We start from the raw sequence: 26,027 nt of genomic DNA, 5'->3' as shown, positions 1-26,027 counted from the left end.
CAGGTAAGTATCCTAGTCTGTCAACTGCACTGCGGTTCGGTCCAGCAAATATATTGTAACCGTTCATTTTCATTGCCAGTCAATCCTGCGCGACAAAAATATGAGCAAGACAAGAGCCTCATTGCATATGTACCATAATTAACAATATACTGTTTTCAAAATGAAATGAAATGGGGTTTAACGTCCTACTGCTCCTATACTGGGCTAGTGAAGACGGGCATACGCCATACAGTGTCCTACTATGAGGGAAATTTTGCCCGGGCAGCAGCAAAATGGCCTACTCTTATAAGGGATCTTTTACGTACACGGCAATGTCTACACGGGACCTCGCTTTTCCGTATCATTCGAATGACTAGACTGACACCATGTCAATTTGTAGACGGAAAAAATTAAATATATGTTTGTCTTAAAAATAAATTAGACCACATTCTGCATTCTGTTACAAATCATACAAAAACATTTATTTACAATTGTGTCTACTACATAAAACAACATTATCTGGTCTACAAAATATGTAACATTAAAAAAATCAGTTTTAAAAAAAAAAAATCAAAGAAAATAATATTACATGTAATAAAAAATATAGAAACACATAAATGTTGATAGAATAGAAAATCATTAGTTCATTTCTGTTGAGGTATTAAAGATACATTATGGAAGATTAGATAAAGAGCTAGCAGTTCTCACTATAATAGTTAAAAAGTAGATAATGTAATGGGAATTTACTGAAAATTTCAGTCAAATTGATCCACTCTGAACCGAGAATTTAGCGATTGAACTTTGGGCCTAGTCTTGATCATCATTACTAAAGTCGGAATGATAAAAAACAAAGTCTTGATTATCCATTTTGACGTTACATCATGATTCAAATCCAGTAAATATCGCAATGTCTAATTAATAATATAGATAACGTTTCAGGCCTAAAGAAAGACCTGCAATAGGCAGATTTACCTCTTGCATAATGTATGTTTAATATTTGAATAGATTAGCCATTAATTTATATGAAATGAAATGAAATGAAATGGTGGTAAAAGCACCAACCGAACTACTAAAGACGGGCATACAAATAATTTAGTTTTTGTATAATGCATCTTTATTATAAATGGACATTTATATGGTAAGTGACATTATGTTTTCATAAATTATGACTGATTTAAAGTTATCAAGATTGATAGAATGATTTATTCATTGCGTTCACTGGGTTTCTTGAACTTGTAGTCTATATAGTCGAATATATCTTCTTCACTTGATACAGGTAATGGTTCACCTGGTGTACCTGGAAAAATAATATCACCTGTAATTAATCAATTTAGAAAAAGATAGGGGGTTTAACTTCTACTCAGCACAAGAGAGAGAGGATACTCACAACAACAGAGAGAGAGAGAGAGAGAGAGGGAGAGAGGGTATTAATCCACTTGACACAGGCTAGGTTATTTTTGGAATAACACATGGTTCAAAAAAGAGATAGAAATGGGTTTTAACACAAAATGGTAACCCACTAGAAACATGAATGCTGATTGGTTAATCAAATGTTTGATATCATAGGGTCAAAAGCCACTCGTATGACCTCTGATGCGACCTTCCACTACAATTAGTCAAATCTTCATGTAGTGTAGGCTATCGAAAATATATAAAAAAAACGAAACGAAATATAGATCTGTATTTTAATCAGATTTGAATATTGGGTGCATTTTATAAAAATCTATAATTTAAAATATGAACTAACCTGTACTACCAACAGGTCGTATACTGTATTCATTGAGTGTAAAGCCTTGTTCCAGAGCGTGAGCACGCATATTTTTATTAAATATATCGGAACCAGTAAAATACAGGAGAGCAGGATAAAACTGATCGTGTGGAATTAAACGAATATCAATTCTTCTAAACACACGTTTTGTTTCTTCATCAGATTCAGGTAAAGCACAAACTCCCTAAAACACAAAACAAAAATATTCAATTTATTTATAAAACGTCCTACGATTCTTCACAAACTGTGCTAGGAGACAGGCATATATGAAATGAATAAAATGAAATGGGGTGGGGTTAACGTCCTACTGTTCTGCACCAACTGGTCTAATGAAGACAGGCATACGCCTTACAGTGTGTTATGAGGGAAATTTTACCCGGGCAGCGGCACTATCGCCTACTCTTATATCGAATTCCAACTGCCTGGGGATCTTTTACGTGCATTCAAATATATACACAGGACCTCGGTTTTTCGTATCATCCGAAGGACTAGACAGCTGTCCTTGCCAGGCCCTCCGTTCTGCACCACTGACAAGGGGAAACCACGTTGAAAAATCCTGATGAACTTTCTCGGCCAATGCAGGGATCGAACACCCGACCTCCAGGCTAGCGAGCCAGCGTCTTAACCACCTAGCCACCGTGGCTCCCAGGCTGTAAGACAGGCGATATATATGACAGGCTAGACATAAGATGGGCATATAAGATGGGCATATAGACAGATTATAAGACAGGCTATATATAAGACGGGCATATAAGACCAATTATAGGTCATTTCGGGACTAACATATGGTTCAATTTTATTTTTATAGTTCGCTTGCGTGTATGTGTCTTTAGCAGTGGGAGGAAACCGGAAGACCTGAAGAGAAACACATGAAGTTGGACAGATCCACCTTTAATATAATAAATATTACAGAATGTTTATTCTTACCATGAATTTGGAATCACCCAGTGAAAGACGATCTGTTATAAAATCAATTTTTTCTAGTTTTAAGACAACATTCTTTAATAATTCAGGCTGGAAAAGAAACAGTAAAACATTATACAACGATACATCAAGACAGTAGAACATTATACAATGACACACCACTCGACACAAACTAGGTCAATTCGGGACTAACATATGGTTCAATTTTATTTCAATAATTTGCTTGTGCAACAGGCAACCCTACTCCTTGCCACGTACAACCGAGAATTCGAAATCACGCCAGTTGAATCAATGACAGACCTTAAGATCCACCGCGCACATGTTAACCATTAACCATTCCGATATATATAATATATATATTAGAGATAGATAATTACCTGTTTTTTATCTGTTGAGTTAAAACTAGGATGAGTCAACAAAATATCTATATCACCACTAGAGGTAGCACCTGTTACAATAAAAATATACAATTACATTTAATCCTGGGTATGTAATAATTGCTGTGGTAGATAAAATCATTAAAAGTCATGTTTAAATGAAATCGGGTTTAACGTCCAACTTTTCTGCACCAACTGGGCTAATGAAAACAGGTCAAGTGAGAGAGAATTTCAGTACAAATTTTCTGTACACAATTCCCCAGTTTTAGTAAAATGCTCAAGACGCATTTAGCTCTCCGCTTATCACACGATAAAAACACACCTAATCTTAACAACTAATAAGCAGTCGAATAATAAGAGATGAGTCTTTAATTGCTTCTATTAAAACAGCTAAGCGATTGTGAATTAAGGTCGAGGGTAATGAATTCCATAGGTTTGGTACAGTGTATGAGAAGCATTGTTTTAGAATATTTTTACCTCTTCTAAAACTACCGCAAACATCCGCTGTGTATTCATCATCTAATTTCTTTATAACACCAAATACTATTTCCTGAAAAATATCACAATAAAACATTACATAACACCAAATACTATTTCATATCACAACAAAACATTAATCTCTCTGTATCACAACAAAACATAAGTCTGTATCACAACAAAACATTAGTACAACAAAACATTAGTCTCTCCGTATCATAACAAAACCTCTTACAACAAAACATTAGTACAACAAAACATTGATCTCTTTGTATCACAACAAAGCATTAGTCTCTTTGTATCACAATAAAACATTAGTACAAGAAAACATTAAACATGCATTATGCAAGAGCAAAATCTGCTTATTACAAGTCTTTCTTTAGGCCTGAATTGTTATCTAAATTATCAATTAGACATTAATTAACTTATCCAGACCATAATAAACTCTCGATGTCAAGGCTAGCCTTCGATGTTGCCTGGATTAGATTCCTATATGCCGCTAACGGCCATTGATAATTAAATCAGAAAAAGTGGATAATCGAGACTATGCTGTTTATATTAATGATTTTAGTAATGATGACCGAGACTATGCAAAAATTTCATCCGCTTCTTTCTCGGCTAATAGTGGATCAATTTGACTGAAATTTTCAGCAAATTACCTTTACATTATCTAGTTTTTAACTATTATAGCGAGAACTGTCATCTCTTTATCTTATCTCCCATAATGTATCTTTAATCTATTCATAACTAAACACAGATATAATTCATCTGACTTTATTTATATTACTTATAAATTATTTATTATTGTATATACTATTTCGAAGTCTTGTTTGTATTAAATAATGTCTATCATTTCTATGTATGGAAAGGGCTTTTCTAAGTTTTTGATACTTGTGCTCAATCCTTTTGATATTTGTCAATAAAATATGTTTAAACTAAACAAGGTATAAATGGATATAACTACTTCTCTATTTTTTAAAACGTGACCTGTATGTGTTACGAAACGTTGTGTTTTGTTATGAATAGTTAACCATGCTTCTTCTAGATGTCATTTAAAGAAGTAAAACATTAATCTCTTGCCAATGGTTATCGGTGGAATTTTCTAACATATGGTGGGATTGTTCATTTGGGATTATCAAGGAACCTAGTGAGATTAACGTCCACTCGACACAAACTAGGTTAAAAATAAACACAACAGTTCTATGGATAATAATTACTGTATTTCTATTAAAGCTACGTTTCAACAACGATTCTCTTGTCTTGTTGTTGTGCTTGATAACGACATGAGAATCATTGTTGAAACGTAGCTTTAATAGAAATACAGTAATGGTTATCCATAGAACTGTTGTGTTTATTTTTAATGTGTTCAATTACTAAATGCCATTCAAACAGTACAAACTAACATATGGTTCAATTTTATTTCAATAATTCCCTTGCTCGTAAGGGTCATTAGCAATGAAAGGAAAGTAAAAATAACAGAGACTGAAATTTATAAAATTTGAATATGTTTATTCTTTATAGCTAGCCCTAGTCTAAAATACAAACCAGTAATCATCACTGTGTATCAGACAGTGTATACAACAGTGATTCTCAACCAGTGTGCCACGAGATTTTCCTAGGTGTGCTTCAAAATTCTGAACGGCGCACTAAGTATTCACTGGTGTCTACTGATAAGTTCATAGCTGTGTTTTTCTGTATTTAGTTCGAGTCATTTTATGTATCTATGACTAGTCTGTGTCTACGGTTTTATGACTTGCCATGTTTTTATTTTGCAAAATTCAAATATTTTTCATATATATTTAGCCAGGTGTGCTGCTACTTTTCATGTGTTCCAAGGTGTGCCATTGGCAAAAAAAGATTGAGAACCACTGGTATATATTATCTTATCTATTCAACAATCTGATTAAAATACAGATCTATATTTCGTTTCGTTTTCTATACTTTCGATGGCCTACACTACATGAAGATCTGACTTGTAGCGATAGATCGTATCAAAGGTCATATGAGCGGCTTTTGACCCTATGACGTCAGATATTTGATTAATCAATCAGCGTTGATGTTTCTAGTGGGTTACCAATAGTTTCGTGCACTTTGCGACAAAAACTTGCCATAGCAGGCCTTTTCATTAGCTTATCCCTTACATCATCCAGAATGCAGGTTATATAACAACTCTTCTAGTAAAGACAAGTAAAACTAAATCTTGAACTATAAAAAACGGAACAAAATAGAATCTGTGTTTTAATCAGATTGTATTTTGATAGGCCCTTTAGGAATTAAAAATTAAAAGGATCAAAAAGAGTGGATAAAAAATTAATTTACCTTTAATTTCTCCATTTCCTCTCTCGGAATTCTTTTCTCAAAATCTTCAAAATATCTGGAATTACATTTTATAATGTGTTTACCCATTTGCAATTTGGTTGGCGTCTCAACCGTCTGATTCACATGGTTGGAGGCAATATTTGAGTAAAAAATAGGTTACATGCTCTTGTTTTGAAATCAGTCTCGCTTAACCAGTCTAACGACCACTCCGTCTGATTGACAGGCCGGGATAATCAAGACTACTTTTTTACGAAATATATTCAAACGTCAGATTCGTATGAATAGCTGAATAGGGTGGTTTGAGGTGGGTGATATTGGGTGCATTAATTGTGTACTACTATGAACGAGCATATTATTAAACCTCTTGGAATTGTGGTGTTATATCGGAAACATAAAGTCTGTAAATAAATGGGTGATTGTTCAAAGAACAAGTATATATGCTAATCATCATGTGAAAAAAAACCCACTTAAACAGAAGTCCTCCGACTGGGCTAATGAAAATGGGCATATGAGGGAAATTTGCCTGGACAGCAGTGCTACGGCCTACTCTTATATCAAATTCCAACTGCCAAAGGATCTTTTACATGCACGCCAATGTATACACGGGACCTCGTTTTTTCCCGTTCTATCAAAACAACTATACATTATCCCTTGCCAGGCCTCCTGTCTGGCACCACTGACAAGGAGGAACCACACGGGAAAATACAGATGAGCTTTTTCAGCCAACATAGTGATCAGACACAGGACCTCTCGGTTAACGAGTCAACGACTTACTCACTGAGCCACTGTGGCTCCCGATAAATCAATGAATTTAACAGGACTTACTTTACACCAATCTGTTGATGATGGTTCAGTTTATCAACGTTTTTACGTAAATCTAAAATAAAAAAAATACAGTAAAATACAAACTGATTTTACCATGAAATTGGAGAGGAAGAAATAGGGTTTAACGTCCACTCGACACAAACTAGGTCATTTCGGGACAAACATATGGTTCAATTTTATTTCAATAATTCTCTTGCACGTAGGGGTCTTTTAGCAGAGGAAGGAAACCAGAGGACACAGAGAAAACCCACGAGGTTTGACAGGCGACCCCACTCCTTGTCACGTACAACCACACCTGTTGACTCAATGACCTTATGATATAAAGTGCACGCGCTGACCATTTGGCCATCCAACCCTCCACCATGTGGTGCACATTGCTATTTAAACAGACCTAGTTTTCATCTTCTCATTGAGACTGAAATATTGATAAATTTACCTTCTATACTCATGATTCCATCTTGAACAAATTTCTGAGCTGCAGCAGGTCTGTAAATATCACACAGAAAATTCATGTATAAAGACAGAGCGAGAAAGAAAAATGGGGTTTAATGTCCACACGACACAAACTAGGTTATTTTGGGACTAACACGCGGTTCAATTTTATTTCAATAATTCGCTTGCGTGTAAGTGTCTTTAGGAGTGGGACAGAGACAGGGAGTTTAAGGTCCACTCGACACAAATTAGTTCATTATGGGACTAACACATAGTTCAATTTTATTTCAATAATTCGCTTGCGCGTAGGGGTCTTTAGCCGTGGGAGGAAACCAGAGGACCCGAAGAAAACTCACGAGGTTGGACAGACGACCCTACTAGTTGTAACGTACAACAGGGGAATCGAAACCACGCCAGTTGACTCAGACCTTATGATACAGTGCACATGTGCTAACTATTCGGACATCCACCCCACCCATCCCCGTTTATTGTAATAAAGTGTATGAACTTGAAATAATGGACCTTACCCAATGCCTGTTACTTTGGTGAGTTCTGTTATCGCTACATTGGTATCACTCGCTCGAATCTACAAATAAAACAAACATTGGTTGACATTTAGAAAACTGGTATTACTCACTCCAATGAGACAAAGATAGGTTGCCCGACAATAAAATGAAATGAAATGGGGTTTAACGTCCGACTGTTCTGCTCCTAAACTGGGCTAATGAAGACGGGCATATGCCATACAGTGTGCTATGAGGGAAATTTTTCTGGGACAGCGGCACCATGGCCTATTCTTATATCGAATTCAAACTGTCAAGGGATCTTTCACGTGCATGTCAATGTGTACACAGGACCTCAGTTTTTCGTAATATCCGAATGACTAGGCAGCTGGCCTTGTCAGGCCCTCCGTCCTGCACCACTCACCAAATCAATAAAATATTCTTTCATCTTTTGCTAGAAATAATACTGATACCTTGTCTAATTTTGCTAAACTTCCGGTTGCAATAAATTCATCAATTTTCTTCCCAATTTGTTTACCAATACCGTCCTAAAATATAAACAAAATTCATGGGTTATTTATCAAGATATATCATTAAATCACACAACACAGGACTGAGATAAATGGGGTGTCCACTCTACACAAACTAGTCGATTCAATAAAATGAAACAAGGGCCATAACTCCAGAAGAAATTAACAGAAATTATTGAAATTAAACACAGGACTGAGATAAATGGGGTGTAACATCCACTGGACACAAACTAGGTGATTCAATAAAGTGAAACAAGGGCCATAACTCCAGAAGGAATTAACGGAAATTATTGAAAATAAATATGGCTTCTTCATCTGACTAATGTAAACAACATACATGAGTATCAATTTCAAAACAATCAGACGATAAATGCAGTCTTTAGAGCAGAGGTGTCAAACATGTGGCCCGCAGGCCAGATCCGGCCCGCCAAGGGTTTAAATGTGGTCCGTGAAACAAATGAAATGAAATGGGGTTTAATGTCTTACTGTTCTGCTCCAACTGGGCTAATGAAGAAGGGCATGCGCCATACAGTATACTAGGAGGGAAATTTTGCCCGGACAGTGGCACTACGACCTACTCTTATATCGAATTCAAACTATAAAGGGATCTTTTACGTGCACACCAATTTGTCCCATCTGAATGACTAGACATAGCAAGAAATAAACAAGAAATATCAAATCAAATGAATGGATGCAGGGGCCAGTGGTAAGTGTCCACTGTGTTGTACAACCCTGAGGCCTGTAATAATACAGACTTCACACAAAATAAAAAAAAAATATGATTTACAAGAAACAGGTAACAGAAATGAAATGAAATGGGGTTTAACGTCCTACTGTTACTGATCTTGACGGTGGTCATACAAAAGGGAGATAATTAAAGTCGAGGGAGATATGTAGGTCATACTTACTAGTTTCTTGGCTTCATCACCAGATTTAATCCGTGTTGGATGTTTATTGAGTAAACCGGCTGCTTTACGATAAACATTGTATTTATGCATCTGACGATTCACATTCTTCTCATAGTTGGCCAATTCTACAAAATAAAGATAAACAAAGTCGTAAATTATATATATTTAAATTATACAGATCTATATTTTTTTTTTTTTTTTTTTTTTTTTTTTTTTTTTATACTTTCAATGGCCTACACTACATGAAGATCTGACCAGTTGTACTGGAAGGTCGCGTCAGGGGTCGTACGAGCATTTTTTGACCCCTGACGTCAGACTTTGATTAATCCATCCACGGGGGGAGACACATTGTCAAATTATCCATCCTTGATACTTCTGCTATTTTTATGGACCAATCGAGTGGGCAAAGGGAAGTAACTAGCATTTTATTGCAACAACGTTTAGTGTGGTGACTGTAAACAATGATGCTGAAACTATGTAAACTATGTAGAATCAAGGGCAAATAATTTGAAATCGTGAAAACCCTATGTAAATGTGAGGATAAGTATATACGTACATGTAACAGTGTGACCTTTTTAATGAGATGTAGGGAAGGTGCTAATTTTGCATCCCTTTGGAGGGTTCACACTGCTCTTGTAGATATATATATAACCATATTCTTTTCATTTTATTTATTTGTGTTGTATGCTGGATAACAACTTGTTGAAACGTCGTCGCAGTGAAATGAAATGAAATGGGGTTCAACGTCCTACTGTTCTGCTCCTATACTGGGCTAATGAAGATGGGCATACGCCATACAGTGTGCTATTAGGGAAGTTTTTGCCTGGGCAGCGGCACTATCGCCTACTCTTATATCGAATTCCAACTGCCAAGGGATCTTTTACGTCCATTCCAATGTATACACGGGACCTCGGTTTTCCGTCTCATCCGAAGGACTAGACAGCTGTCCTTGTCAGACAATGGGAAACCACGCCGGAAAACGCAGTGAAATAAACCATAGTAATCTTTATTCATAAATAGGGTGTTATTTGATGGCCCCAGAGGTTAGAGGAGTAGACTGGAATGATACAACTGGGGATATCGAGAATGACAATAACCAGCCCCCCGAGTTCACAAAGCATTCTCAGACTTTGGTCAAGAATTTATTCAAAATTGTTTGGCTTATGTTAACTAAAATATAGCCCTTTATAAAACTTTTGTTGTTTTAATATATCAAATACATCAATAAGAAACTATGTATATGCAAAGTTTTGTGTATCTGGATCAAAGATATTTCTCATAAACAGTGATTGAAAGTTGAGTAAATTCTTAACTTAAGTCCGAGAATGCTTTGTGAACTCGGGGCCAGGAGTCTCATTCACAAAAAATGAAACTTAACTGTTTTAAGAATTCAGCTTTTTCATTGGTTGAAAGATAAAAAACTAGTATAAATTTTTCACGATTAGTGAGCTGTGTCTTACTCATGAGTCACATTGATGTCCTGTACACCATAGCAACTGTACTGGGTCAATAGCAATTGTCAATTTCATCATCAAAATAAATGGCTCTATTAAATTCTGTGTAAAAACCTGATTATCACAAAATTATTTTAAAATTTTTATTTAAAGATACATTATGGGAGATTCGATAACGAGTTGGTTGTTCTCACTATAATAGTTAAAAACTAGATAACGTAAAGGCAATTTGCTGAAAATTTCATTCAAATTGATCCACTATGAACCGAGAACTAAGCGAATGAAATTTCTGCCTAGCCTCGGTCATCATTACTAAAGTCAATACGATAAACAGTATAGTCTCGATTATCTATTTAATTGTTTAATCGAGAAGGAAAGTTATACAGTAAATCGGCTTACAATCCACTTAAGATCGCGGGCTAGAGATGCCATCTAGAGTTGATTATGGTCTGGATAATTTAATTAATGTCTAATTAATAATTTGAATAACATTTCAGGCCTAAAGAAAGACCTGCAATAGGCAGATTTAGCTCTTGCATGATGTATGTTTAAGTTCAAGCGTTTGGTTTCCTATGGGTTTGGGTGGCCTAATTGTTTAATACCTGCGCCTTAGATCATAAGTGGAGGTCATTGAGTCAACTGCCGTGGTCTTGATTCCCTGCTTGTACATGGCAAGGAGTAGGGCCACCTGTCCAACCTTGTGGTTTTCCTTTGGGTCCTCCGGTTTCCTACTATTGCTAAAGACCCATATATGTGCAAGCAAAATATTGAAATAAACTTTTTAATCCCAAAATGACCTAGTTTGTACTTTGTAGTGAGTGGACGTCCGCGCCCCCCCCCCCTCTCATATTATAAGCTAATCTTATACAGAGAGAGAGAGAAATGGGGTTTAACGTCAACTCAACACAAACTAGGTCATTTCGGGGCTAACACATGGTTCAATTTTATTTCAATAATTCGCTTGCGCGTAGGGGTCTTTAGCAGTGGATTGAAACCGGAGGACCCGGAGAAAACCCACGAGGTTGGACAGGCGACCCTACTCCTTATATAGATAATGACTGCTAACAGAAAATAAAAGGTGCTCTTTATTTCCCTAGGATGAATAAAAATAAAAATAACCCCATAAATATATTCATGACAGTAATTTAAAATTAATGATAAAATAAAAATAATATATCAACATTCTCATACGTCTAACGAATAAATTAAAATGACGAATGGGCCTTCCTTAAATAAAATAAGATGACGAAAGCGCCTTCCTTAAATATAATAAATGGATGATAATTCATATAGATGTTTATACTGTATGTAGGCCTAAGTAACCCACAGGTTACCGTGGTAACAGATATAATCTAACCAATCCTTAAATAAAATATAATAATGAACGCACCTTCATTAAATATAATAAACGGCCTCTGAGATCTAGGTACGTATTGTATAATAACAAAAACTTTATTTAGGTTTATATAAGTCAGTAACCTACAGGTAACCATGGTAACAGATATAATCTATGGCTAGATAGCCTAAAGACATTTAGCAGTGATGATAGTCCATATACCACTGAAAGGGAGTGGTTTAATTATACAAGAGGTGCACCAATTAAAATGTCCTCATTTCCTTAAAAAAACCTTTTTTTTATTAATATATTAACCTCAGTACACCCGACAAAAAATATTGGGCTTGTCTGAAGCGAAAAGACAATAAACAGACATTATTATTATTATTAATATTATTATTACTACATGTTTCTATAGCGCACAACTGCCACAGAAATCACCAATGTGCATATTCACACTTTACAAAGACATATTATAGAGCTAACAACATATCAAATAAAATATCATGTACACAGAGAGAGTAATGGGAGATTGGGGGTCACGGTGGCTAAGTGGGTAAGACGCTGGCTCGCTAGCCTGGAGGTTGGGTGTTCGATCCCTGCATTGGCCGAGAAAGTTCATCTAGATTTTCCGATGTGGTTCCCCATTGTCAGTGATGCAGGATGGAGGACCTGACAAGGACAGCTGTCTAGTCTTTCGGATGGGACGGAAAACCGAAGCCTCATGTACACATTGGCGTGCACATAAAAGATCCCTTGACAGTTGGAATTCAATACAAGAGTAGGCCGTAGTGCCGCTATCCGGGCAAAATTTCCCTCATAGCACACTGTATGACGTATGCCTGTCTTCATTAGCCCAGCATAGGAGCAGAACAGTAGGACGTTAAACCCAATTTCATTTCATTTCATGTAAAGGGAGATTAACATCCCCTGGTCGACATAAACTAGGTCAATTCGGGACTAACATATAGTTTAGTTTTATTTCAATAATTTGATGGGCGTATGGTTATTTAGAAGCAGGAGGAAACCGTAGTACCCAGAGAAAACCCACAAGGTTGAATCTGTGATGCTATTCCTTGTCATGTACAACCGGGGAATCAAAATCATGCCACTAGACTTAATGACAGACCTTCTGAACCAACGCACATGCTTTAACCATTCGGCTATCCAACCCCGCTATTTATAAACATCAACTTGAAACAAACTAGGTCATTTTGGGACTAACACATGATTCTCTTTTATTTCAATAATTCGCTTGAGAGAAATGGGGTTTAACGTCCACTTGACACAAACTAGGTCATTTCGACACTAACACATGGTTCAATTTTATTTCAATAATCCGCTTGCACGTAGGGGTCTTTAGCAGTGGGAGGAAACCGGTGGACCTGGAGAAAACCCACGAGGTTTGACAGGCGACCCTACTCCTTGTCACGTACAACCGGGGAATCGACAGACTGTATGATCAGAGCGTACGAATCGTGATAGTGGGATATTGGATTAAGACTGTTGTATTAACATCTTCTATTTCTATGTAACACCTCACTGGTTTACGCAAATAAAATTAATTGTCAGACCGTTTATTCCCTTATCTAAAAATAAAATAGATATTTGAGTAGTGCCCTTGGGCCTTGTTGAATAAGTATGCCAATAATAATATATTATGTAAAGAAGACGATGAGTGAAAGTGCATAAGATCAACGATAAATAAATTCATTATTAATACATTTTGAGCATGAAGTGATTTTTTAATTTTTTACTAAACAGAAGCCTTTTTATGAAGGGTGTTTTACGTTTCACTGAGTGTCCTTTTATCAATATAAATTTATTCAAAGATCTGAGTACCCCATATAAATCCACAAGTACTCTTAGATCCACAGATAAACAATTTCTGTATCAACCATCAGTGAATCTTGAATTTACAAAAGATCTTTCTCGTTCTCTGCTCCTCTGTTGTGGAATTCACTGCCTTACAACATTAGAACCACTGACTCCCTTCATGCATTTAAATCTCAGCTAAAGATGCCCCTGTTTACAGAAGCGTTTCCGTAGTTCAATAGAGAAAACTTGAAAAGCACAATAGGAACTTTAGTTTTAGTATTATCGCGCTATATAAATCAGTCCTTCATGTTTATAAAATTGTGTGGAGCCATAAAAAGCTTCTGATACCTTGAATATATGCAGTTTAAAAATAAACAAAAACTGAAAGTAGTTTATTAATCTCAATATTTAGGAGTGCGATTTAGCTAATTTGCAGGAGTCTTTAATGACTCCTTCGAAGGAAAGCTGACGTGCATCGAGAGGAGCAGGAGCAAAAGCTCCCCTTAAACGTGAAGGACTGAAAAATAAGAGGATTATTTTTATTATTATAAATATGAAATAAATCTATACATAGATTCCGTGATGAATAGGCGTACGAGCTCGATGAATGTTTGAAAATTTATCTGCAGCAAACGCGTTTTCCTGCTAGACTTGCCTGTGAATACAGATACTTCAATGTGGTCCAATATAGCCTAGCTTAGGTGACTTACCTAAATCCCAACCAACCAACCAATCGTCGCGGGGTATGGGGGTCTCGCGCTCCCCGAGAAAAAGTTGAAAATTTAACCGCAACAAATGCGTTTTCCTGCTATTCTAGCCCATGATTTAAGCAACTTCAAAGTTTCCAGTCGGTTTTCAACCGAAACCCCACTCTGTGCCGACCTGAATTCCAACCACCCAATCAGACTGTTGCAGCTGCATTCACAAAAAATAATCGATGCCCGAAAAATGTTGCACAAAGCAGAATGACTCGAGACAAAATGCTTTAATCCATAGTTAATTCAGCACAAATTCGTGGTATTCAATTAAAAGAAAAGTAAAATTAGTGTGTTATTAGATTTCGGGCACTTTATTTTACCAACTTGATGAAATATTAATTTTTGTTTTCACATTACATGTACCATTCTGCCCGAAAAATAAGATTGAGCAAAAGTTAGCCCGTATGCCTATGGTTGCGAGGGTCACGATTAGTTAACTGAACAGTCGATCCTTATTTCAACCCCATCTCACTTCCGTTTTATCTATAACAGAATAGGACAATTGTAGCCTCTCTGGACGGCCTAAAAATTCATACATATTTTACATCTTGTGGCTATACATGTAACTCTAGAATATGTGGTCTGCTGTGTACCAAAGTCGACCTCATCCAAGAACTTTTGATCCTTAACACATAGTTTAAGTTTTATCTCATGAATTGGACAAAAATTGTAGCCTTAGGAGGTCCACAAACTCCATTCATATTTCACATTTGGCGTAAAAGGCAGGGGGCCAATGCGCACCAAAATTAATCTCATCCAAAAGCTAGTAATACTCGTTTTAAGTTCATCTAAATCGGATAAAACTTCTGACCTCTAGATGGTCCACGTATTACATACTTTTAAGGGTAGCAGCCATTTTGTCAGGCAGTTTCAGTCTGATTTTCACGAAATTGGAACTCGGCCGTAATTATGGTGCAGCAGTGATATATTTGAACAGTTTTGACAATCAAATAGAAACTGTGAGGACTAGAGAATCTCCAAGCTAAAAATGTTGAGATCTTTTGGTTATAAACATACATTGTCAGTTTCAACAAAATCATATAAATATTGTGACTTCTAGAGTGTCCACAACCTTGGAATCATTAGACATTTATTGTCAAGTTAGTTCAGCATTGCAGGAAACCACAATCGAATGTGCTTGCATGGTAAGGGATTTGGAAAAGAAATAAAATTTCACTTCATTGCTGAGTAATTTTATTAGCCAGAAAGCGTCTCTAGATCCCCGGGAGCTTCCATAGCCTAAGCGGCCCCTCCCCAATCAAGAATTGCTTCCGCCGATCCTGTAACACAAACTGGTCCAGGCAGCTAGAATTGGCACTTTTATTACTCATTTTATGCCTTCGCAATCGCATACTATTTTAAAAATACATTATGCAAGAGCTAAATCTGCCTTTTGCAGGTCTTTCTTTAAGCCTGAAATTATTAATTACATGTGTAGACATTAATTAACTTAGGCCATAATCAACTCTCGATGGCATCGGATTTCTCCGATATTAAATAGATTAGAACAGTTCAGCCATATTTTGATTTAAGCTAAAATTGGAGGTGCGAGACTTAGCTTCGAACAACCAGTGCGGTGGTTGAAATTATTGCACACGTCTTGTCAAACCTTCAAAATCTAATATCTTTGTTCGCAATAGAGTAATTTGATGGAATTTTCAAATTATTCATTTTACATTATTTATTTTCGACCTATTATAGCAAGAATAGCTAACTCTTTATTTAAATCTTACATAATGTTATTTTAAGTATCGATTTACACTAAATAAGAAATATTTTTTATCCAGATTACTTCCAACACATTTATTTTTTATCTTAATAATTCAAAAAAATTATTTTAGAATTTAATTTGCAGATGAAAAAAGTTATTGAGAGTCACCCGCACCGCGACCTCATCCATCATTTCAATTGTTGGCAAGAAGTGAATATTTACTGCTGATCAGTTTGGAGACTGGAGAGTCACATCAACCATGAATGCCGATATGTGGGGAGAGAGAGAGTGAAATGGGGTTTAGCGGCCACTTGACACAAACTAGGTCATTTCGGGACTAACACATGGTTCAATTTTATTTCAATAATTCGCTTCAGCGTAGGGGTCTTTAGCAGTCAGAGGAAACTGGAGGACCCGGAGAAAACCCACGAGGTTGGACAGGTGACCAGAGGTCGCAGTGGATCAATTTCGAGTTGCGTAAAAATATGCAGACATTCCAAAATTTTGCGTTTTTGCCCTCTACATCTGCGTGAAGAGCCTGTCAAAATACTCAATATAGAAGCATGTAAAGTCGTTTTGTGAACAACCCTATTTTAAGCATCCTTATTTTATTGATATGCCTACTGTATTTAGTCTAATGACGACTGGAGGTTAACGGCATGTCTACGATTGACGGCACAGTCATTTCAATCTTTCACTTCGACAGGACGTAAAGAGAAAACTATCGCTATGAAAGCCAACATTTGATTGGCTGAATGTAAACAGTATGTCTTGTTCTAGCCAATCCCAAGTCTTGTATGAAATGCGCTTTATTGCTTCCAATAGGATAGCTACTTATACATGAAGGCTTACTGCCATGAACTTATGAATGAAATAAGAGGAAATATAAAAAATTATGGAGACTACGTACAGTAGAGGTGTGTAAATGCCGGATGAAGCACATAAATTGTACAAATTACGACATAGAATAATCTAATTATTCTCATGTTGGGGAAATTTTCTGCGTGTAAATTACGCAGCGTCTGTCAATATTTGCGTTTATTTTGAAAAAAATGCAGCTCTATCACATATATGATAATGACTGGCACCAATATTGTCCTTTAATATGATACAGCGCGCACGTGGTAACCATTCGGCCATCCCCCCACCCCCCATTTGTGTAACTGATCATTCAAGGAATATATTTAAATGCTGACATGACAATAATCATTACAGGTAAATTACGGCAACAAAAGAAATATCATCATAATCATTCATTCATTCAATGAATCATTGTCTTGTTTGTTGTGTAGGGCCTACTGGATTTCAATATATAAAAAAGATTACCCATCAAAAAATCACAAAAATCAGCATTGGGATTGTCTGTAGTCGGGGCCTTTCTCTTGCTCATTTTGAAGAGTTAGAACTTTTTAAAAATTGCTCAGAGAAACAATTTTTTTATCTTCAACTTGAAAATGCTTGTAAATCTTTGTTTACAGTTTGGCATCCCATCTATCATTTCTACTTCCGGTTACGTCAGCCCCCACGCGAAAGGGCTACTGTATCAATGAAAAGGAAGAAGGATCTATATCTAACAAAAGAAAAATTAGGGTTTGTCTGTCCTTGACATGCAAGCTATTCACACCCCCCTCATAATATACAGAACAATAAAAATAAAAGGCGTTTGAAAGATATCGGCCCGCGTGAAAACTAGAAAGAAATTCTCGTAATTGCATGACCCGGAAGTAATTGATAAGGTCGGGGTATCCTCTCGTTTATAACCAAATTTTGACGTTAGAACGTGGCAGTGTGTGTATTGACAAGCTTGGAGAGAGGACTGTCAAAGTGACGACTTAGTTTATTATCACCATGTGCGGTAAGTACTGATATAGATAAATATAGTGCAAATAGTTGGTAACCTAGAGTAAGACGCTCGCTAGATATCAGAATTGTATATATATAAAACTATTTGGTTGTTATTGGTGTAGAAACTGATACATTGTTGCAGGTTTTTTTTTTTATTAATGACACTTTTATTATTACTTAAAAGATTGTTAGGTATAATTTTTTTAAATGGAATATAAATTGTAGTAAATTTACAGCTATAGGTGAGGGATTTTATTATGCTGAATTATTCTGTAAAATTATGGATAATTTATTTATAGACAATTAATTAAATTAGCCTATATTAAATATATTAGATTATTGCTTGTTATATACCCCCTGCTATTCATAATTCAGGGGAGCATGCAAGTTACATGTAACTCTTCTGTATGTCAAATGATAAACCTATTCTTTTTTTTAAAAAAAAGAACAACCCAAAACCTATAAATTTTATTTGATATTTCAAGTTGTTAATTCGATTGTATACCTCAGAACCTACTTGTCAGATCGATATGATGTTGTTGGTTTTATTGGGAAAGTTGGTGTGACTAGAGATTAATGCTATTTCGAGAATTCTGCAACAATGCGAAATATCCGAAATCACCCAAGTTGTCGTTTTTTGAAATATTGCCTTAATAGTAGCAATAATTATCAGATTTTAACATATGATGCATTTTGACATAGCCGGAGACAGTGCATATAGCTACGATACTTTTGAATTTTGATAAATCTTTGAAGATATTAGGTGCCCAATTTTGAAAAACTAAATTTTGACAAAAATTTTTTTAATTTATGAATATATTTTAATGGTATTTCACACAGTATTAAAGGGTCATCTGACTTGAGCAAAAATGTGAACAATTTTTGTGTCAGTACTTCGTGTTAGCCGCCATTGGCTAATTCAGTTTTTCAGTCCTAGATTAATTATTTATTGTTGGATTTGTATAAAACAAGGTTCATATGCTCCATGGTCCCAAATACCATTTTTTTGTTACCGATAAAGTATCCTGTCGGCACCAGAAGTGACGTGATTTTACCAAAAACTAGAATTTTGACATTTCGGTACCACTTTTCAAAAGCAAATATTAATTTATACAAATTTGATAGATCCAGATGAATTTTCATACTGATAGTGCAAAATACATCGTACTCAGTTTTTTTAATTTCTGTTTTGTATTTGTTCCATTTCGATTTAATGGTGAATAAAAGGTGTAAAATTGAGCTATTTACAACCCATTCAGGCTTTTTGTATTTTAAAATATTTCTTTTAACTTTCATAAACTTGTAGTATTAATCCATACGAAGACAATGTATGTCAAAATTAGTTTCTAATTTGGTGCGTTGCCGAGAAATAGGTGATGTTGCATCACTCACTTTTCAGGGATTTTTGCCCATAGAAGTTTCAATTATTTTTCGTTTTTCAATTTTTTTTTCACGATTCCATGCCTAATGCCACTTATGACTAGGTCAAAGCAATTTACAATTTTCACTGTCACCGGAAATGGCGTCCTTTGGGCAAAAACTGTATTTATCACCTTCAAAACTATATAACTCACCCATGATACCCAGCAAGGTAATTATGCATTATTTAATATATATTCCTCAATAACTCCCAGTGAATATACACTTGACTCCCAGTGAATATACACATAACTCCCAGTGAATATACACATAACTCCCAGTGAATATACATATAACTCCCAGTGAATATATACATAACTCATGGTATATACAATGTAAGATATGATTTACCTGATGTTATTTGAAGTTACATGTAAGCTGTATACTCTACCTGTCAGGTACATGTATATACATTTATGTCATAGGTATATCTTAGTTCAGGAGAACTGCACCACATCTAAACAAACCCACACAGACAAGACACATCACACACGGACATTGCAAGCAATAAACAATAAAAATGTTTTTATTTAAAATGTAATTTATAACTTAAAGTGTATATAAGCATGTAACGGATCTATAGCCAATCCTAGTTGTAAAGGATCAACATATGTGGACTTCTTCTTATTTGTTATTAATTCTATAGAAAGGTTTTATAATAGCTTTAACTTGATGCACTCTACTTGTATTACTACTGTTATTTTAAATTGTCATTTTTTCTCTGTTTGTTTATAATCCTATAAACATATCTTATATCAAGTCCCACACTATTCAAGTAGCTATATTGTTGTTACTTCAGGAGCGTGGTGACCCATGGTTTTGCGTGAGGAACAAGATCCTGTTCGTGCCCCTAAAAAACAATATTTATATGTGTGTGCAAGGAGGGTCCCTCCCAGTGCCACCGAGTAATATTGGGCTGTGTGGAACATACTAGAGTTGATTTGCAGCGTATCTGACACATGGTATATGTTTGACACAGGTTTATGATTATAATATTGAAAACCACATTGACACCGCATGATTTTTTGCCGTTAGCAAAGGGGTGCAAAAACTTAACCATGATGCAAAGCTCATCATTGCGTCCCTCTCACTTAACCCCTGTATTACTTTATAAAATAAAATGGGGTTTAACGTCCTACTGTTCTGCTTTGACTGGGCTAATGTATAGTTTATTAAAAAAAAACCAGGTTCAGTCATTTTCAATGCTTAATCCATACTGATAATTTAACTTTTCATTACCCCTCCCCCCCCCCCCCCCAAAAAAAATAAAAAAAAATAAAATAAAATATCAATGAAAGATAATATTGCCAGGATGCATTCAATCAGCTTAAAAATATAAGATACCCATCCATAGATTTTATCCAATATGTGTAGTTACACTGGCCTATTTATATCATCTTCACACGAAGCAGATTGTTGGGAAATTTTTAGTTCGTCATATCTTAATACCCAAACTGAATCTTTTTGAGCTAATTTCTCTTTCAGAGATCTGAGGTTTACAATATTATTGTTAACAAGGGAATCAAAATCCTTCAAATGACCATCACAGACTTTCAAAATCTTGGTCTGAAAAATTTTTGATGTACTTTATTAAAGAATGTTCTATTTGTTTATTACTATAAATTTGAGTGGGTTGGATGGCCGAATGGTTAGCTTGTGTGTGCTGTATCATAAGGTCTGTCATTGAGTCAACTGGCTTGGTTTCGATTCTCCTGTTGTATACGTGACAAGGAGTAGGGTCGCCTGTCCAACCTCGTAGGTTTTCTTCGGGTCCTCTGGTTTCCTCCCACAGCTAAAGACCCCTACACGCAAGCGAATTATTGAAATAAAATTGAATCATGTGTTAGTCCCAAAATGACCTAATTTGTGTCGAGTGGACCTTAAACTCTCTGTCTCTCTCTCTCTGTTAAATTTGAAAATTAAAAAACTGTGATTTTGTTAACAGCTGAAGGTAAAATTTAAACCTGTTTGATACGTGCCATCGTCTTGAATGAAAGATTTAAGGATTTTCCCAACCCTTGACATAGTTATCGTTGATAGTTGTATTAACACTTTAGTACTTGCTACATGTAAATATTGAACAACTCGATCCCTTAAAGAATATTAGAGAAACTGATATATTTCCGGTAGCCCCTTATATCCCTGGGCAGCCTGAAATCGTCTGATAGTATTACACAATGGTTTAATTTCTCTGGGTTATATTTCTGATTGTTTTCAAATTTGAGTGAAGTCTGTTAAGTCTGTATCACTACAGGCCCGGGACTGACAGTGCAATGGACGCTTACGGCTAGCCCCAGGATACATTCACTTTAACTGATATGTACGCTTCTTTGTGATTTCTATGTATTGTGTCTTGTCCGTAGATTTGTTGGTGTAATTGTGTGTGGTGCAGTCCCCCTGCTACCATTAAACTCCCTTAAATCACCAGAGTTATTTTAATAGCTCTCTGTATCGTTGTAGGGGTTATTCCAATCATTGTCATGAATAGCTTTCCGTATCGTTGTAGGGGTTATTCCAATCATTGTCATGAATAGCTCTCTGTATCGTTGTAGGGGTTATTCCAATCATTGTCATGAATAGCTTTCCGTATCGTTGTAGGGGTTATTCCAATCATTGTCATGAATAGCTTTCTGTATCGTTGTAGGGGTTATTCCAATCATTGGCATGTATAGTTTGAGAGTTATATTAAGGAGGATTGGGTAGCAGACCAAAGGATTCTTCCAAACATTGAATAATATATCGAGTGGAGGTTACATGTACGTGGACCCAGGGGTTTTTGCAGGAGGGGGTTTGCCAGGTTCCTGAGACAATAAATATTTTAGGGGTCCATGGGGAGGGGGTTCTCTCCCATCACCGGCCTTGAAAAGTTTTGAAAATACATGGTCTCTATCGTCATTTTAGCGTATATACACACGCACTGAGCTTTTTAAAGAGAGAAATCCAACACCCCGTTTGACGTCAATTATTATAATGAATTAATATATACGATCACATTGTAATTCAATTTCATTGATGCAAAGCATTAATTATAATGCCACATATTATTATGTCTATATCATTATCTCGCGCTTTGAATACCAATCCCATCCCACCATCTGATGATAAAGGATAAAGCACACGACCGAGACACTTTTCTCATAAAAAGTGTTGTCTTTCAAATTTCAGTGTAGCTGAGAAGGGGTGTGGGGAGGGCGGTGTTCTCCCCCAACCCCACCTTTTGATCATCCCCTGACAAGTCATAACTAGTGTGGCAAACGATTCGGCTAAAATAAAAAGCAGTGCTTGCCGGTTTTAACCAGTGTCAATTCTTCAAATCTTTTGACCTATTTTGATTCATCATATCTTTTGACCTATCATATCTTTTGACCTATTTTAATTCATCATATCTTTGTAAATACTGAATAACATTTAACTGTTTCTTTTAGAGAGGTAACTTTTACAATCGTAGCTTGAAAAGGATTTGAAATCCCTCAAATAGAAGTCAGGGAGTTTAAGGGAATTTTAACTTTTTTGATTTGTGAAAAGATGTTGAATTGGGTTGATTTAACAGTTGGAATTCGTTGTTTGAACAAAATTTACCTGAAAGGCTGATACACACATTGTATCGCACCGAATGTTGTACATGTATGTCCGGCTTTTGATCCTATGACATCAGACATTTGATTAACCAATTTGCTGTAACAGACCATTTCATTGGATAATCCCTAACATCGTTCAGAACGCGGGTTAAATACGTGTAACAAACAACTCTTCCGGATACCAGTTTAGTAAAGACAAGTAAAACAAAATTTTGAACTATTTAAAACGAAATGAAATAGGATCTGTGTTTTAATATATGAATACAATTGAAAACTCTTCCAGATCCAAGTGTAGTAAAGACAAGTAAAACAAAATTTTGAACTATAAAAAAGGAAATATTATCTTTATTTTAATCAGATTTTTTTTATGGTTTATGGTTTTTCTAAGGTTTTATACAGTGTTTATATATTTGTATGAAAACAGAGTATAATATTGATTTTGGTAAAAGACCACATATGGTGTTGTTATTACACTTGTTATAGATTGAACCCTTTTATATGTAAACATACAGTACCACACACTGTAACCCGGGTATCATTTAATCTTGTGTATTTAGCACTAATTTCTTTCACATTCGCCAGCGGAGTTTCGATTCCCTGGTTGGTCGTGACAAGGAGTAAGGTGGCCTGTCCAACCTCGGGGGTTTTCTCCGGGTCCTCCAGTTTCCTCCCACTGCTAAAGAACCCTATGCGCCTTATGATACAGCGCGCACACGCTAACCATTCAGCCATCCAACCCCATCCAGCCTTCTGTGAAAGTGAGGAATTGAAACCATCCCACATTACTCAATGACAGACACTATGATTTAAAGCAATCATCCATCCAAGCCCTCGTAAGAGCTGGTTAATGACAACAAATTATTCTGAAGTATTGTCTCTTTGATAATGATATGAAGATGTATGTGAATGTTACAGCCCATGAACCATTTCCATGTTGTTTATTCCCCGGTCTAGTGACAGACACTTGTCGTTAGATTTAATACTTTTAATCTTCACTTCTAGCACAGTGACGTCAGTTTATCAATGTCATGTTGAAATGGCACAGTATATACAATGACGTCAGTGTTATATGAGTGTCGTCTGGGGATGTTTGACAGGTAATTAGTTTCTTCAGGTAGATATAATCCTGTCAGGTGGTTTAAAGTCGTCAACTTACTAACTTTAAACACCTGGACAGGTGGGAACCGTGATATTTACATTTGTATACCATCTAGAATCACGAAAATACAGCCATGTAAATCTTATTTTAATGAGTGATCTGAATGCTAGGCACGATAGTTTACCATCTAGGATCCTGAAAATATGGCCACCATGTATTTTATTCAGTAGTCCGAATCCTAGACCCCAAGAAATATCTAACTCTCTGAGCCTGATTGTCATTTGATGGATTTGAAATCTGTAGCAAACTATAATATTGTGTCGGTCCAAAAAAAACAACCCCACTTGAAATCTGTTCAGTATTTACAAAGATATGATGAATAAAATGATCTTGCAACATTGAACATCTATGATGGTCATCCTATATCCCCAGTTGTATCATTCCATTGTATCATAAGGTCTGTCATTGAATCATCTGGCATGGTTTTGATTCCCCGGTTGTATGTGACAAGGAGTAGGTTTGCCTGTCTAACCTGCAGGTCTTCCGGTTTCCTCCCACTGGTAAAGACCCCCTACGCACAAGCGAATTGACCTAGTTTGTGTCCAGTCTACTTAAACCATCTCTCTCTCTCTCTCTCTCTCTCTCTATCTATCTTTCTATCCTACTTACAACTCAAGCTAGATATAGAACTATCTATTTATCTACTGTTAATGTTTAACTATTGTAGGTGGAAGTATATGTAACTATTTACCAGTAATTACAATAACTGATAACGTATCCCAAACTTTTCCCCAATTAAGGTAACTATCTGAACATCATCTGATTCGGCTGGACAATATTTGAAATTTCCATTATTGTAATATCGATATAAAAATCAACAATGGTTTGCCAATATTGCAATATTGTACTGATTAAAGATAAAAGGCTCGAAAAGAGGTGGCAAACCCTTCAAACAAATTTCTATGAGAAGCATGTTAGTTAAATCATTGTAAGGTCAAGCTTACATATGATTCAATAAAATATCAAGAGATATATTGGATTATTGCTATCAAAAACATTATTGTCAATACAATTTACATATTGCGATATACCTGTATTGATCTATAAAAGTTATTATCCAGCAGCTAGTTAAACACAAAACTTATGCCTTAATACACCTCTATCGAGTATGGTTTTATGAAGTATGAATTCTTATATATGATCAATTTGATTTATACTTTGTTTTAATAAAAAACAATAATCTTTGAGAGAATATTGCTGGAGAAATGGCGGTAATCGAGAATCAAACAATATGTTCATACCTGCCAACTGTCACGCATTTGGCGTGAGAATCACGCATTTTTAATCAAAATCACGCTCTCACGAGCATATAGTGAAATCTCGCGCATTTTCAAAACTATAGTAAAAAAATAAAATAAAAAGGATTTCCATGTACGAGTTATATTCGGATTCACATTGATCAGATGCAATTAGTCGCTCTTTTCCGGTTAGTACGACACCACTGATTGGCTGGATGGGTTAGATCAGCCAATGAAATTATTTGTTTCATTACCATTGTTCATTTTCGGCTTTGTCCTGGACCCCAGCTTGGTTAAATCTCACTCATTGCAAACATTTTAGGTTGGCAGCTCTGTATGTTAGATTATTGCGGTATTTTTAATGGTAAAAAAATATAGTCAATAAAATTTACAAATTGCAATATATTTATTGAAATTATTGTCCAGTCCTACCATCTGATACCATCTCCTAAACTTTTGCTTTCCATCCTCATAGGTTTTCTCCAGGTCCTCCAGTTTCCTCCCACTGCTAAAGACCCCAACAAGCAAATTATTGAAATAAAATTGAACCATGTGTTAGTCCCAAAATGACTGGACGTAAAACCCCATTTCTCTCTCTCAACTTTTGCTTACAATTTTTTTAAACTGACCAAATATCCTGAAACATTCTATAAAATCGCTTTTACATCA

At 35.8% G+C, this 26,027-nt stretch overlaps 2 protein-coding genes across 8 annotated transcripts in view; one reads left to right on the top strand and one right to left on the bottom strand.

The window, feature by feature from the left end:
* Positions 1 to 426: 426 nt before the first annotated feature.
* LOC126809762 (DNA polymerase beta) lies at positions 427 to 19,925 on the bottom strand. 3 transcript variants are annotated; one of them, XM_050534524.2, is made up of 12 exons: positions 19,775 to 19,925; positions 9,043 to 9,167; positions 8,078 to 8,152; positions 7,629 to 7,687; positions 7,106 to 7,155; positions 6,670 to 6,721; positions 5,845 to 5,899; positions 3,526 to 3,598; positions 3,049 to 3,119; positions 2,675 to 2,761; positions 1,727 to 1,931; positions 427 to 1,276 (listed from the first exon to the last, which is right to left on the bottom strand). In XM_050534524.2, exons 1-12 carry the CDS (start codon positions 19,785 to 19,787, stop codon positions 1,182 to 1,184), a joined length of 960 nt encoding a protein of 319 aa, XP_050390481.1. In that variant the 5' UTR covers positions 19,788 to 19,925; the 3' UTR covers positions 427 to 1,181. The 3 variants fall into 3 exon arrangements, with proteins under 3 accessions (XP_050390481.1, XP_050390482.1, XP_050390480.1); XM_050534525.2 differs by having other exon boundaries at positions 19,735 to 19,896; XM_050534523.2 differs by lacking the exon at positions 19,775 to 19,925 and adding an exon at positions 17,446 to 17,800.
* LOC126809752 (glutamine--fructose-6-phosphate aminotransferase [isomerizing] 2) overlaps positions 17,830 to 26,027 on the top strand; it is a 78,771-nt gene continuing 70,573 nt past the window's right edge. For 3 of the 5 annotated variants that reach the window (XM_050534508.2, XM_050534505.2, XM_050534506.2), the window contains exon 1: positions 17,831 to 17,974. In XM_050534508.2, the coding sequence (XP_050390465.1) occupies positions 17,968 to 17,974 (7 nt within the window). In that variant the 5' untranslated portion in view covers positions 17,831 to 17,967. Of the gene's footprint in view, positions 17,975 to 26,027 lie in introns of all 5 variants that reach the window. The other 2 variants (XM_050534504.2, XM_050534507.2) reach the window with 1 other exon arrangement.

This window comes from Patella vulgata, chromosome 2, assembly GCF_932274485.2.
Source record: "Patella vulgata chromosome 2, xgPatVulg1.2, whole genome shotgun sequence".
Taxonomy (NCBI): Eukaryota; Metazoa; Mollusca; class Gastropoda; family Patellidae; genus Patella; species Patella vulgata.
Note: the sequence above shows the minus strand (reverse complement) of the source record. Positions and strands in the feature narration are given on the sequence as shown.

Bases quoted from the DNA above. Each gene is read 5' to 3' on its own strand.
- LOC126809762 (XM_050534523.2), bottom strand. From the start codon at position 17,509: ATGAGCAAGAGAAAGGCCCCGACTACAGACAATCCCAATGCTGATTTT. The intron at 8,153-9,042 runs GTAAGTATGACC...TTTATATTTTAG, and splicing joins GTGATGAAGCCAAGAAACTA to GACGGTATTGGTAAACAAAT. The intron at 3,120-3,525 runs GTAAAAATATTC...TTATTGTAACAG, and splicing joins TTGCGGTAGTTTTAGAAGAG to GTGCTACCTCTAGTGGTGAT.